Here is a 14,155-nt window from a genome sequence, read left to right on the forward strand (position 1 = left end):
GACCACTCCTCTCACTGCCGTCTGTCAAGCGTCAGGTGCAAGTCTTTCCCATCCCTTTTCAGTGCGACACACCTCCACGCCGGTCTAAGTGAGAGTGCGGTCACGTGACCCACAGTTAGCCCCACGTGACCGCGCACTCCGTAAGTCTGCTGCAGCCCTGCAGCACGCAAGGTACAGTCTTGTGCCTCTGGGGTTGAGCTGCTTGCTAGAACAATCTGAAGCTCCCGATGGGGGTGAAGATAGAGAGCTGAAAGGAAGGCTGGATTCGGAGCCAAAGCTTCCAGCCCTAAGCCTGGGCCTTGCTCTGTGGGAGCACAGGGCTGGCGAGGAACACCCCACGAGGAGTTTGGAGACCAACTGACTTTTAATATTCTGTGCAAAACTCGGGCGACGTATTAAAACACACACAGGATCTGTCTTGAAAAATACTGATAGCCAAAACAAACATTCAATCTCCAATTTCCACCACCAGGACGAACTCTGTTAGCACTTGTGGTTTGTGAATGGAGGCAAAACTGCCACTTTGCCTTACTTCCATAAACCTTGCAGCCTAGAATCCGGTAGGAAAAAAGCACTGCACCCTGAGACAAACGAAAAGTGAATAAAACTTTGTATATTTCCCTTTAGCCTGGACTACCCCCCACCCCAAACCAACTTTATCCCTGACTTTTGCTCCTATCTGAGGATACGTTATTACTTTTGTGAATCCGAAAAATGTGTACCATAAACTCAGAAACTTTGGAAAGTTTACAGCTTACTCCCTTTAAATTATGCAGTTTTATTTAGCAAGCCAGTGCTTCTGAAGTTGTAGTCTCTCACATTTCTTTATTCCTTTGACATGTTTTACATGGTTGCAGGATTTTCCATAATCAAATAATATATTTGCATAAATTCAGTCCATTTCACACATTTTTGGGGGAGAGGGATCATCTTTCCATGTATGATACCAGTCTTTTCTATTTCACCAAATACAGAAAGTATCAGAGCTTTTCTTAGCCAATTTTAAAACGTATATATCATCACTTTTAGTGGGTGTATGCTATTACCTTAACACTTTCCATGGCACCACCATGAAGAAATGGTCTTCCTGACAGTTAAATTTGTGTGCTTTCTGGTCTTATTCTTTGAACCTTTAAGCAAGATCAAAGAAACACCCATACTTTGAACTGCAAAATACAACTTCTCAGCTCTTCAAAACTTACCTTATCCTCTATATCCCTTAATACACTCCTCCCAGCCACTCCAGGCAGACTGAATACCTCACTCCCATAGGAACACTTTTTCCAACTCCAAGTTTTTCTTCACAACATCCAACCTCTTCCTTACATTTCAGAGCCCAAATTAATTGGGTCCTTCTTCTCTGAAGCATACCCTGAGTAGCAGCCCATGGTGACATTTTCATTTAAAGATGCGAGAATAGCTTTTTCAAGGAGCATTATTATTCATACGTTAATTACCTCTGTGTTATCATATGTTATTTTTGCATCTATATTTTATGTTCACAGAGAAGGGTGATTTCTGCCAACTTTAACACAGAACTTTATTGAAAACCCAACATGATTCAAATAGACATCAATAACACTAGAACAGCAATCAGAAGGGTAGCTTACTTATAATAGCTCAGTTCACTATAAACCTAAATGGTAAATTCACAATCTAGACAAAAACAAGTATCAACAAATGTGCTTTCAGTTTTAATATTCGTTTGGCATCAGAAGATTGATCCAGCTCATACACAGAGTTTGGCAAAGTCAGCATCAGCATTAAAGTGTACATTACAACACAGAACCAACTTTGAAAACTAAAGCATTATTCAAGGACCATAACTCAGGAACATAAGGACAATCAGAGGCAAGTGATTAATCATACTCATTCTTTTGTTCTGCCTCAGGGTCATTCTGATCATCTGTTTTGCCTTGCAGTTCCTTAGCAAATTTCTCAACTTCATGGAATGCAGAAATAAATGGCTCAAGACTGAAATCATCATCAGTGAACCACAATGCCTCTTTTTTAATATTGTTACCAATATTCTCAAGCATTGCTAGAACAACCTGAACATTGTCATTTGTCTCTTTCCTGTTAAAAAGGCCCATAAATTCTGACACTGCTTCAGCACTGAGTATTTCTTTTGTCATGACAGGATTTTCAGACAAATTCAGTAGCATTTTCAGAACATGAAATCTGGTTTTGGTATTGCCCGTGGCTAATAAGGAGAGAAACCCAGATATATACTTGGCAACCAGTGTGTGATAGTCAGTAGTTGTAGTGAGGTGTCTAACCATCTTTATTCCAGATAACTGCTCAGGGGAATCCAACCTATAAGCAAGAGTTTCCTCACACACTTGACATACGTATGTCTGAATCATGTTTAGATTTGGATAAGGTGGAGCCAAGTGAATCATATTTTCCGAAAACCTTGTCTTAACTCGGGAGGAGGGATAATTGAGCAAGGTTTCAGTAAGTGAAACAACACCTGAATCGCGAATGAAATAATGAGTAAATTGAGAAGCATTCCTCATACCCATTGCAATTTTAGATATTTCATGAATAAAAGGATCTCGAATTTTGTCCATTAATAGAAGGAGTTCTTCAAACTCTTCAGGACCAATTTTAAGCTCACACTGTATGCAGCTGCAGAACCAACTCTCAGGCTCTGCACTCTCCCTCGTCCTAAGATGTTCTTGAATTTCCCTGACTGACCGGTAGGACAGATCATACTGAAATGGGAACTCAGGGTCAGGCTTATCAGGCTGAAGCAAAGATTCCTGCTCTTTCCCTTCTAGGCTCAGTTCCATGTGCTTGGGCTTTCCTCCAAACATTTCAGAGAACAGAAATGCTGCTTCTTTTGAAAATCTAAAGGGGCTTGGGGATGGGAAGCCAACACTACCCCATGGGCCAGGCTTGAACTGAACAGTAACCTCCTCCCAGTTCTGGGGCCTGCGTAAAGCATCAGGCTCCTGCTCAACTGAACATCTGGACCTGCAAATGGCCCTGTACACAGGGCTAGGATTTGATTCAAAATGGGCCTCATCTCCTGCCCAGAACCAGGACCCCACTATGGCCTCATCCTCCTCAGCTACTGTCCTTGACTCATAGTTGGTTCCATTACCAGTCCTGTTATTGGCCTCATTTTTAGCTCCAAACCAGGACCCAACAACTGCCCCTTCCTCATTTTCTGGCCTGGATTCAGAGGTGGCCACAGTTTCAGTCTCATTAATGGCCTTGTCTCCAGACCAGAACCAGGACTCAACAATCATCTCTTCATCATCCTCTGGCTTATATGCACAGCATGTTTCTGCTTCTACATTGATTTCTTTTGCATCCCAGAACAAGGATCCAAAAGTGCTTTCCTCTCCAGACCTTGATGTGGTCTCTTCTATTGCCTGGGGTCCAACGTCTATATTATATTCTTCAGCCCAGAACCAGGACCCAATAATGATTTCCTCCTTTTCAGTGCCATGCTTGGACTCAAAACTATCCCCTGCCTCCAGACTGGCTTCTTCTTCAGCCCAGAACCAGGACTCAACAATGACTTCCTCCTCTTCAGCTTCTGGACTGTATTTGCTGCAAATGTTAGCCTTGTTCCTAATGGCCTCTTCCCTGGCCCAGAACCAAGACCCAACAAAATGTTCCTCTTCAGCTGCCAGCCTGTCCTCTTCTCTAGCCTCTGCTTCTGTTTCAAGCCTGTCTTCCTCCCCAGCCCAGAACCAAGAATCAATAATGTCTTCCTCTTCAGCATCTGGCCTGGATTCTTCTCTATCTGTAGCCCCTATAATGGCTTTATCCCCTTTCCAGAACCAGGACGTGATCATGGTCTCCTCCTTGGTTGATGCCTTGGCTTCTTCTTCAGCCCTATCATCTATACTGCCCTCTTCCACAGCCCATAACCAGGGCCCTACAGTGGTCACTGGCCTTGTATATTTTCTGGACCAGAACCATGAATCAACAGTGTCCTGTTCCTCCTCTGGCCTAGACTTCCAGCTGCCTCCATTGGCAGCAAACATACAGGGATGTTCTCCTGACCAGAAGTCAGACTCAGTATTGATCTCTTCAGCAGTTGTCATAAATTTACATTGGGTACCAGTGGCATACTTCATACTGATCTCTTCAGTGGTCCCAAACCAAGATGATATAATACCCTTTTCCTTGTCCTCCAGGCTAGACTTGTTGCTGACTTCAGCCCTCCCACAAGCTTCTACTCCAGCCCAGAACCATGACCCAATAATGGGCTCCTCTTCTTCGGTCTCTGGCATAGTGTTACAATTGACTTCAGCCCCAGAATCCATCTGGGCCTGGTTTCCAGCCCAAAACCAGGATTCAAATATTGTCTCTTCTTCAGCTCCTGGCCTGGCCTCTTCTCTAAACTCAGGCTCTGTATTGATTTCTTCTCCAGCCCAGAACCAGGGACCAATGACCTCTTCTTCCTCAGACCTTGGCCTGGACCCACAGCTGGCCCCAATACCAGCTTCCACACTGACCTCATCACTGACCCAAAACCAAGACCCAAAAATGGTCTCTTCTTTAGCCTCTGGGTTGGTTTCTTCATTAGCCCAGAAGCAGAAACTGGCAATGACCTTTACTGTATCATCTGCTGGCACAGATTTGGAAGTGGCATCAGCCTCTGTTTCCACACTGGTCTTTTCCCCAGTTCCAAGCATAGAATTGCCAATAGGCTCCTGCTCAGTCTTTGGTCTGAATTTACCACTGGCCTCAGTCCCCATACTGGCCTCTTCTTCAGTCCAGAACCAACTGCCAACAATGGACTCATCTTTCACTTGAGAACAGGACTTGACAGTGGCCCCACCCACTATGCTGGACTCTTCTGCAGCCCAGAACCAGGCCCCAGTGAGGAACTCTTCCTCTGACCTGGCTTCTCGCTTTGTCCTGGCTCTGGCCTTGATTTTGGCCTCTTCCTTTGCCATTGCTCTGGCCCTGACCTCTTTCTTGGACTTGGGCCTAGACAAGTTATTAGCCTTTTCTCCAGGCCAGAACCAGGACTCTTTTTTGACTATATCCATAGAGCCAGACATGAAATCAATGGAAGCTTCTCGCTTGGCCCTGTGCCTGGCCCTGACATCGGCCCCTTTCCTGGCTCTGGGTTTGTACCTGGCCTCCTCTCCAGCCCAGAACCAGGATTTTACATTGTCCTCACATTCAGACCCAGAATTAGATTCAGAGACTTCTTTCTTAGATCTAAACCAGGACCTACTATTGGTCTCTTCCCTGCGCTTAGACCAGACACTGGTCTTTTCTCTGGCCCAGAACCAGGATGTCTTAATAGATTCATCCTCAGAACCAGAACTGGATGCAACATAAAGCTCCCGACTGGTTTTGGGCCTAGGCATGGCCTCTTCTTTGGCCATGTGCCTGGACCTAGTACTGGCCTTTACCCTGTCTCTAGGATGAAGCCTTGTACTGACCTCTTCTCTACTCCAGAACCAGGAGCTCACAGAGGATCTATCCACCCATCTGAAATCACAATTGTGAGAAGTCTCTTTTTTGGATGTAGGCCTGGGATGGCACCAGGAACCCATATTGGTCTCCTCCTCTGACTCAAACAAAGGCTGGATACCTGATTGGGACTTGACCTTGGTGCCAGGAAAGGACTCAGCATCCATACAGACCAGTTCCCTATCCATAGACCAGATCTTAGTTTTAGCAATTGACCCTGACTCAGTACTGATCAGTGGCCAGGATATAGCATTGGTTTGGGACACTTCCTCTGTCTTCAGTAGTGCCTCAGCATCAAACTCAGTCTTGGCCCATGAATAAGTTTCATCCATTGACCTTGCCCCAGTGATTGCCTTGGCCTCACTCTTAGGATGTGTCCCAACTACTGCCATGGTCTCAGTTTTGGGCCTTGCTCCAGGCATTACCTGGGCCTGGGTCCTTACCTTGGGTCTGACCACCACTGGGACTTCATTCTCTCTCTCAGCCCCACTCCCAACTTCTTCTCCAGGCTTCTTTTCAGGCTTGGCCTGGATGCCAGGCTCAATCTCAGCCCCAGTCATAGTACAAGTTACAGAGAAGACATGATTAAATACTGCTATCCCAGTCTCAGCCTCTACCACAGACCTGTCACAGTTTTCTATCTTCACACTCTAATCTTTTGATGATTCAGGTGATACAGTTGGAAACAAAAGTTAGAGTCAATCACCAGTCCAGCAGTCAATCAGCCTCCTTCCCAATCTCAGCCTCAGCCAATAATACAGTCAGAGTGAAGATAAAGCACAACCAAGCTGGGAGAGGATGGATGATTCTTGGGTGGGTGTAGACCTGTTGAGGGTGGTGGTCAGCAGCAATTCCAACACCACCAGAGCTGCCACTGGAAGTCAATCTAGGAAGCGAGAATGACGTGGGGCTTTAAGTCTATTCCAACTGTGTCACTCCATGAAGACTCACATAGAGAGACTGGACCTCAAATGCTTGATGGGAGAGTTAGGCTATTAGAAGTCTCTCTATCACCTTCATTTTTTCTACAATTTTTATCCCCAAAGCTGTCATATTACTTTGCCTGTTATTAAACAGGTATGAAAACGGTGGTTAAGTATCTTGGCAATGGGAGAGGCTGAGGAGCCCCCAGGCCAGACCCTAATCACTCTTGGACCTATGTTGGTCTTCTCTACCACACCCAAAAGTTGTACCCATTCCCATACCAACCTGCACTGATGTGGCACAATTTCTTGCTCCTTTCCTTGATCCCAGTGGCATCAAACTCTACAGCAGCCTGCATATCCTGGGTACAAGTAAACATATAGCAGAGAATGGAGCCTGACTGCTAGATAGACAAGCAAGAACCCTGACCCCTGATACAAACATCTCTCTTTCTGTTTAAGGGTCTAATATGTCTAATGTTTTCTGTCTCCTGGTTCCTACACTTAGGTCTTTTCCTCCCATTCACGAATCAATCCACACTTACCTCACTATTCCTAATATCTCCTGCAGGAAATGGGCAAGGGGTTCTGCGGCAACGTGCAAATTTGACAGAGAGTAGGAGAGGTGGAGGAGGCCCTGAAACCACTTGGATCAAAGAACCTGCCATGATAATACTGGGTAGCTGTCTCCTGCATCGCCCCTCTTCGCACAAACCTCCAGAGATTTGAACCAGACTCCTCCTCCTTTCTTTCCTTGCAGAAGTGACCAGCCTTAAAGCAGGCCTATGGAAAAACAGATCAAAAGGTAAGAGGGTCAAGAAATAATGGTAGCAGCTGAGTGCTTGGTAGACAGACAAACAACAAACATAGGAGTACCCAAGTCATCTTTTAACATTTACAGTCCCGTTGGTTAGAATATTTTCTTTTAATTTAAGCCCTATGGATCAGGCTTCTGGATAACTCATCTTCACATCACACTCTTCCTCTTACTCTCTTCTCCAACTCTAAAGATTCACTACTTGGTGTTCACATCTCTTGTACTATACAACATAGATTGGGGTAAGGACGCTCGCATATTCTAGAAAGCAGGTTGTGTGGTTGTACTTGTATTTACGACTTCTGTCCCACCCTCACCTCCCAGTCCATCTTTTCCACCCCCCATCTTGGATGGAGGTGAGGGAGGAAGGCCAGGAGGTGTGGAGAAACCCGGTAGAGAGGAGAATTTTAGGAGGTATTCCTGGATGCCTGACCTGCTCTGGTCGCAGTCACACCATCCCAATTCGGGTGTCCAGTAAATGGCTGCTGCCCACCCTCACCCCCCATCCCCACACAACTTGAGAAATACAGGCCGTTTTCCCGTCGCTAGTTTTTCTCAAGCCTCTCCTCTACAAATGCACCCCGGGGCCTGAAATCGCCAGATCCACCGCGCACACAGGACACTCTGGCATCAAAGGGACGCCTGTGCGAAGGGACAGCACCCGGCACGTGGGGTCCGACGGACCCCTTTCCAGAATAAAGGCCCGGGCGGGCGGCCCCCCGCGCCCGCCCGCTCGGCACCCGGCTCCGACCGCCACCCCCGGCGGCCTCCCCAACGCCCCCAACCCGGCTCCCCTCCGCCATTTCGCCCGCAGCAGCCTCCCCCACAGCCCTCTCCTGGCACAGGCACCGTCGACGGCGGGGCGCGGGCGCCCAGAAAGCCCGCCGGGGAGCGGCCGCGCCGTTCGCCTCCCCAGAATCCGGGGGAAGCCCTGTGGCCAAGACCTCGCGCCCCGGGCCCGGTCCCCGCCGGTCGCCGCCTCCTCAGGGCCAGGGGTCCCCCGGCGATGAGCACCTCTCTCAGGGACCCGCTCCAACCCGGCTGCCTCCCACTCATCAGGCTGCTAGGGTCCGGGGGGCAGGGTGTGAGCCGCTCGTCGCCCCCGAGACACCCCCACTTGCCTTCGCAGACGCAGGGTCCCGATGGTCGGCCTCCCCCTCCTGTCGCAGCTCCTCACTTGGATTCCCACCGCTCGCCGTGCGGGCAGAATGGCAAAGAGGTGTCCCGCCCCCCGCGCGGCTGCTCCAAACCCGGCAGGGGCTACGAAGGCTGCGGCACCAACCGCTCGCGGCGAGGGTGTCGGGAAGGGGGCGGAGGGATACTGCACGAATGGGCTCGACTCCCCCTCCCAGGCCCACAGTAGTTCCAACCCAGAAAGGAGCGGGGCCGGGAGGAGTCCCGGCCTCAGAGGCGGGGCCACGCCGGCCCTCCGCCGCCACCTGTCGGGCGACAACCCTCCCGGCCCCGCACACTTATGGCACCGCAGCGTGTGGGGCCGGCGGGCGGTGGGGCACTGGGAGCCGGGGTTGGGAGGGTAGGGAGGGGCCGCGCTGGAGGGAGCAGCGGATGGCTACAGATCGTCCTGGGGTGTGTGTGTGTGTGTGTGTGTTGTGTGTGTGTCTGTGTGTGTACCGGACTGATTGGAGTCCGCCCCCCTACCCTCCCCCATCGCACCCGCCATCCTCCCTGGGCGACAGTGGCAGAGGAGCTGTGAGGACGGCCCTCCCCGGGTCTGCTTTCCACCTTCTGGCGCCGCGGGCGGGAGGAAGGTAGGAGGCGGCGCCCGTGGAGGGCGAGCCACTGCCCCTCTTCTAAGGGAAGGCAGCCCTAGATAGACCTCTGGCCTGAGGAAACAAACCACCTGTCTGCGCCAGTGTCGTCATCCTCTCTGCTACACTGCCATTTTCTCAGTCGCAGTGGTAGCACGGTAGCACACTTTGCCATTTCGCCGCCCCCGCAGTTGCCCAGGAAAGAGGGCCTTTCCCTCTCAGGACACGCACCGGCTCAGACAGTCCTCCCTGTCTCTCATCCCATAGCCAGGTGTCAGGCACCAGGTAGGGCCGGTCCTGGCTTCTCTCCCCGGGTTCTGTCAGGTCTTCTCCTGCAGTTGCCTCCAAGCGCTCATCATCTTTGGCAGGGTGGGAATGTGGCAGGGATTAGAACCAACTGGGATCTCACACACTTGCCATACACACCAGTCTACTTTCCCCAGCCATTCTTTGGAGGACGACCCACCAGGCACCCACTTCCCTAAGACAGAAACCTGCTGGCCCTTGAATCCTCTGATTCCTGCACTCCTATATCCTTCCTGTAGTCTCCAGCCCCTCCTTTCTGTGCTCCGTGGGGCAAACAGCAACCCCGGTTAAGCACACCTGTGGTTGAGCACAAACCTGCTGGCACTGTTGCCCGTTTTAAAACCCACCTAAATGGCACCCTCGCTGTTGTAAGCTGAATAAAGGTCCCCCAAAGATGTTCACGTCCTGTTTTCCTGAACCTGTAAATATGTGATGTTACATGGCAAAGGAGAATTAAGGTTGCAGATGGAATTAAGATTGCTAATCAGCTGAATGTAAAGTAAGATTACACTTCTGTATCTTGGCCAATGCCATGGCAAGGCTACTTTAAATGTGGAAGAGGTAGGCAGAAGAGTCAGTGTCACAGTGAAGTTGCATGAGAAAGACGCCACAAGTGGACGGGATATCACTAGTTTTGAACATGGAAGGAAGCTAGAGGCCAAGGACTGCAGGCAGACCCAGAAGTTGGAAAAGGCAAGGAGACAGATTCTTCCTAGAACCCCTCGGAAGAATGAAGTCCTCCTATCACCTTTATTTCAGACCAGAGAGACCCTTTTCCTATTTCCAACCTTCAGGACTGTAAGATAATATTTTATTGTTTTTGTTTTTTTAAGCCAGCAAGATTGTGGTAATTTGTTACAGCAGCAGTGGGAACCGAATTCACTCACCATCCTGATAAAGTCCATTCCCCTTCACTTTCTTGAATTGGGCTTCAGGCCCTGGGAGGATCAATCTGGGCCCTCATCTCTTACCACTATAACCACCCTCTTAAGCGCCTTCTCTCTTTTCTAAAGAAGAGAGATTTTGCAATCATCTTTGAGGTTCGTCTTGGAGAGAGTCCCTATTTACTGAATATCATGGATGCTTACCAGGATGAAAAGGGAACCTTATTCTTACCATGAATTTTCATATCAGCTTTTATTTGTTATTAGATATTTATTATAAGTGTACAATATTTAGGTGATAGAGAAAAAATCTAGAGATGATTCTATACTATATCTAGAGACAACAGATGTCAGTTTTCAGAGGAATGTCTTTCACTGTGCTCTTTCAATGGCCTTAGCTGAACTGTGGATTTTCTTTGTTCCAAAGTATACTCTCTTGGGTGAATGCCAGGGTGGAAGAAGGGAGTCTGAGCTCTTCTGGGATCTGTGCGTGTGCATGAATCTCTTTGCCTCTGTGAACTGTTCCTTCTCCTTCTGAAAGTGTCTGGTGCCTTTTATTCATTCAACAAATATATATGAGTATCTGCTTTTTCCTAGGCACTGGACATGCAATAGGAAAAAAAAGACACCAGAAAGAAATCTCTGTTCTCTTGAGTTTACATTTACTTGTGTTTTCTATTTAATTTAGATTTCTATCCTACAAGTTTATGGTCATACCAATGCAAGCTTCTCTGGTAATTTCCAGGTGTTGGGATATTGATCCCAAAATATTTACTGGCAGGGGAGTGGATCTACCAAAGCTGACTGATTTTACTGTGAGACTTTGAAATATCTTTTGGACAATTTTTTCTAAATTCATTTACAGAAGACACTATTGCTGTTAACATTTATTGAACTGGGAAAAGTCGTATTTTAAGCTTTTTATGTGTTAGCTCTTTATGTGTATATATCAGATAGATTAAGTGTCATCTTTAAAATCAGAGAGCAAAGAAAAGATTTAAACAAGACGCTGACCTATGTCTGTCTGTTAAGTAATATTATATTTACTTCCTTGTAAAATGGATTCTCGTGTGATTGCAACAGCCACAGTTTCACTCTCCAGTGTCTCCACTAGCACCTGTGTAACCCTGACTAGCCTCTGAAATATAAATTTCTGAAGTGTAAGTGCTGGGCATTATGCTTTTTGATTTAAGTGCCTGACATTAAGCTTTTGATTGCCAAGGCATCCATTTCAAAAGAAAACCATCTTGAATAATCATATTATGGGCTGTAAGACATAGCTACCAGCAAAAGGACCTGAGAAGGAACTAGGCCACTCCCAACTCATTTAGTTCCCTCTTTCAGAAAGACTTGGTTAACCTAGACAACTGATTCCTTGAGAGATCCTGCCTTTTCCTTCCTGAGACTACTATCTGCTCTTGTGCTTTAAATTAGCCAATAAAGACAACCTGACAAACCCTAGGCTCCCTACAGTGGGACCCTAATAAAAGCAGAGCCCCAGCTTCGTGTTCTCTCTGTCTCCCTGTCTCTCTCTCCCCCCAAATAATTCCCCCACCAGTAAGCCTGGGATACAGAAGCAGCTGTGCTGCTGCACTATACCCACCCCACCTCCCACATACATGCACATGAACTTTCACACTAGCATATCCCTTGCCTGTGCAGCTTGAGTGATCTACTCTTGTCTCTCTCAGTCATCGTGGTCATGGACATAGTTTTGCCCATTTAGCTTAATTTACCTTTCTTCTGTCCTTCATGTTCCTCAGGCAAACTTTCCCTCTGGGATCTCCCTTTTGTTCAAGGTTGATCCAAACCCTATGTATTCTTAGAATATATCCATTCTCATATTCCCGAGTTTCAGGAGCTTTACACAGGAACTCAAGTCCCTTGCAGGTGGGACCAACAAGGCTGGGTCTTGTAAACTATGAAACTGGATCAATAGATGTCTAGTTTCAGTAGAGACTGAAGAACCTCTAGGAAAGATCTAAACTGTGTCTATTACTTGAGACAAAGCACATCTAAAGAACTTGTGGGGAGGCCTGACCCCAGAATATTTTCAGGTTATATTTGGAGTGGGTTCTTCTTTAAGAGAATTTATGCTGAAGGAAAACAGAGCCAGGCACAGTGACCTCAGCCCAGGAACAATGCCTTTTCATTAGTGGAATATAGCTATTCTAATGGCAGCACTGGGATTAGGACTCCTATTTTTGCCTCTTCAAACATATGCCTTCAACTGTATGTCTGTTACAACAAAGGCAGGTTCATAAGTTATCATGAAAAGCACAGTTTGCAAAGAAATTATAATATTCTGTTGTGCAGATCCCACTTATAAAGTATAACCTAAAGAGAGGAAAACATCCTCCTCTCCAACATGGCTTTAAAGTTTAGAGTAGTACTCAACTTTAACATGATGAGGACTCTGGGTATGGGTAGTGGTTGGACGAATTAGAGGGAGCAATTGGAGGGACTTAAGTGCCTCACAGTAAAGCTTACTGTGGCAACCACACATGGAAAAATCGTGTGAAAACCATCAAAATTTAGGACATGGGAAATACCCCTTGAGGATTTCTAGAACTAAAGGGGCTGGTGAGGTGAGTTCATGGTTATTAACTTTGCAGGGAGAAGAAATCCTGAATTTCCACAATGCCAGCGAATATTGGTAGTTAATTGAACGTTAAAGTAACTTTTCAAAACAGAAAAAATATGTGATGGGGCATCACTGTGGTCTGCGTCTAGCCAGCAAAATGGGAAAAAAAGAGTAGAGGTAGTCCACCTGCTTCTTAAATTCCATGGTAAAGAAATGCCTACATCATTTACACTTACATTTCATTGATTGGAATTCAATCACCATTTGTTGAAAATCCCGTCCATTCACAAACTGTGCTGGGACAACTAGATATCCACATGCAAAACAATAAAATTGTCTCAGCAAACTAGGAATAGAGTAGAACTTCCTTGACTTGATAAAGAACATATACAGAAACACCACAGCTAACACCATACATAATGGTTAGGAACTAGCTTTACCATTAAGATCAAGAAAAGTCAAGGATGCCCCCTCTCACCACTCCTTTTCAAAACTGTACTGGAATTCCTAGCTAATGCATTAAGACCAGAAAAGGATATAAAAGGAATACAGATTGGGAAGAAGAAATAAAACTGCCTTTGTTTGCAGATGATGTGTTTGTCTATGTAGAAAATCAGAAAGAATATCCAAAAAGACTGGAACTAATAAGCAACTCCAGTAAGGTTAGAGGATAAGGTTAATATAAAAAAAGGCAATTGCTTTCCTATATAACAGCAATGAACAAGTGAAGTTTGAAATTAATAACACAGTACCTTATATATTAGCACCCTCAAAAATGAAGTACAAAAAAAAATGAAGTACATAGAGGAGATCGGGGAAGATGGCAGAAGAGTAAAACGCAGAGATCACCTTCCTCCCCACAGATACACCAGAAATACATCTACACGTGGAACAACTCCTACAGAATACCTACTGAACGCTGGCAGAAGACTTCAGACCTCCAAAAAGGCAAGAAACTCCCCACGTACCTGGGTAGGGCAAAAGAAAAAAAGAAAAAACTGAGACAAAAGAATAGGGACGGGACCTGCACCAGTGGGAGGGAGCTGTGAAGGAGGAAAGGTTTCCACACACTAGGAAGCCCCTTCGCGGGTGGAGACTGCGGGTGGCGGAGGGGGGAAGCTTCGGAGGTGCGGAGGCAAAGCGGAGAGATTCCCGTACAGTGGATCGGTGCCGAGCGGCACTCACCAGCACAAGAGGCTTGTGTGCTCACCCGCCGGGGCGGGCGGGGCTGGGAGCTGAGGCTCGGGCTTCGGTCGGAGCGCAGGGAGAGGACTGGGGCTGGCGGCGTGCACACAGCGTGCAGGGGGTTAGTGCAGCACGGCTAGCTGGGAGGGAGTCCGAGAAAAAGTTTGGACCTGCCGAAGAGGCAAGAGACTTTTTCTTCACTCTTTGTTTCCTAGTGCACGAGGAAAGGGGATTAA

General features: G+C 47.2%; 1 protein-coding gene across 1 annotated transcript; it reads right to left on the reverse strand.

Moving 5' to 3' along the window:
* Positions 1 to 1,515: 1,515 nt before the first annotated feature.
* On the reverse strand, positions 1,516 to 7,153 carry GPRASP1 (G protein-coupled receptor associated sorting protein 1). The gene is made up of 3 exons (XM_067722620.1): positions 7,090 to 7,153; positions 6,661 to 6,736; positions 1,516 to 6,337 (listed from the first exon to the last, which is right to left on the reverse strand). The coding sequence occupies exon 3, from the start codon at positions 6,009 to 6,011 to the stop codon at positions 1,860 to 1,862; it is 4,152 nt and encodes a 1,383-aa protein (XP_067578721.1). The 5' UTR covers positions 6,012 to 6,337; positions 6,661 to 6,736; positions 7,090 to 7,153; the 3' UTR covers positions 1,516 to 1,859.
* Between the last annotated feature and the right edge of the window lie 7,002 nt (positions 7,154 to 14,155).

The sequence above is a fragment of the Pseudorca crassidens genome, chromosome X (genome assembly GCF_039906515.1).
Source record: "Pseudorca crassidens isolate mPseCra1 chromosome X, mPseCra1.hap1, whole genome shotgun sequence".
NCBI lineage: Eukaryota > Metazoa > Chordata > Mammalia > Artiodactyla > Delphinidae > Pseudorca > Pseudorca crassidens.

Coding starts and splice junctions, on each gene's coding strand:
- GPRASP1 (XM_067722620.1), bottom strand. CDS start 6,011: ATGACTGGGGCTGAGATTGAGCCTGGCATCCAGGCCAAGCCTGAAAAG.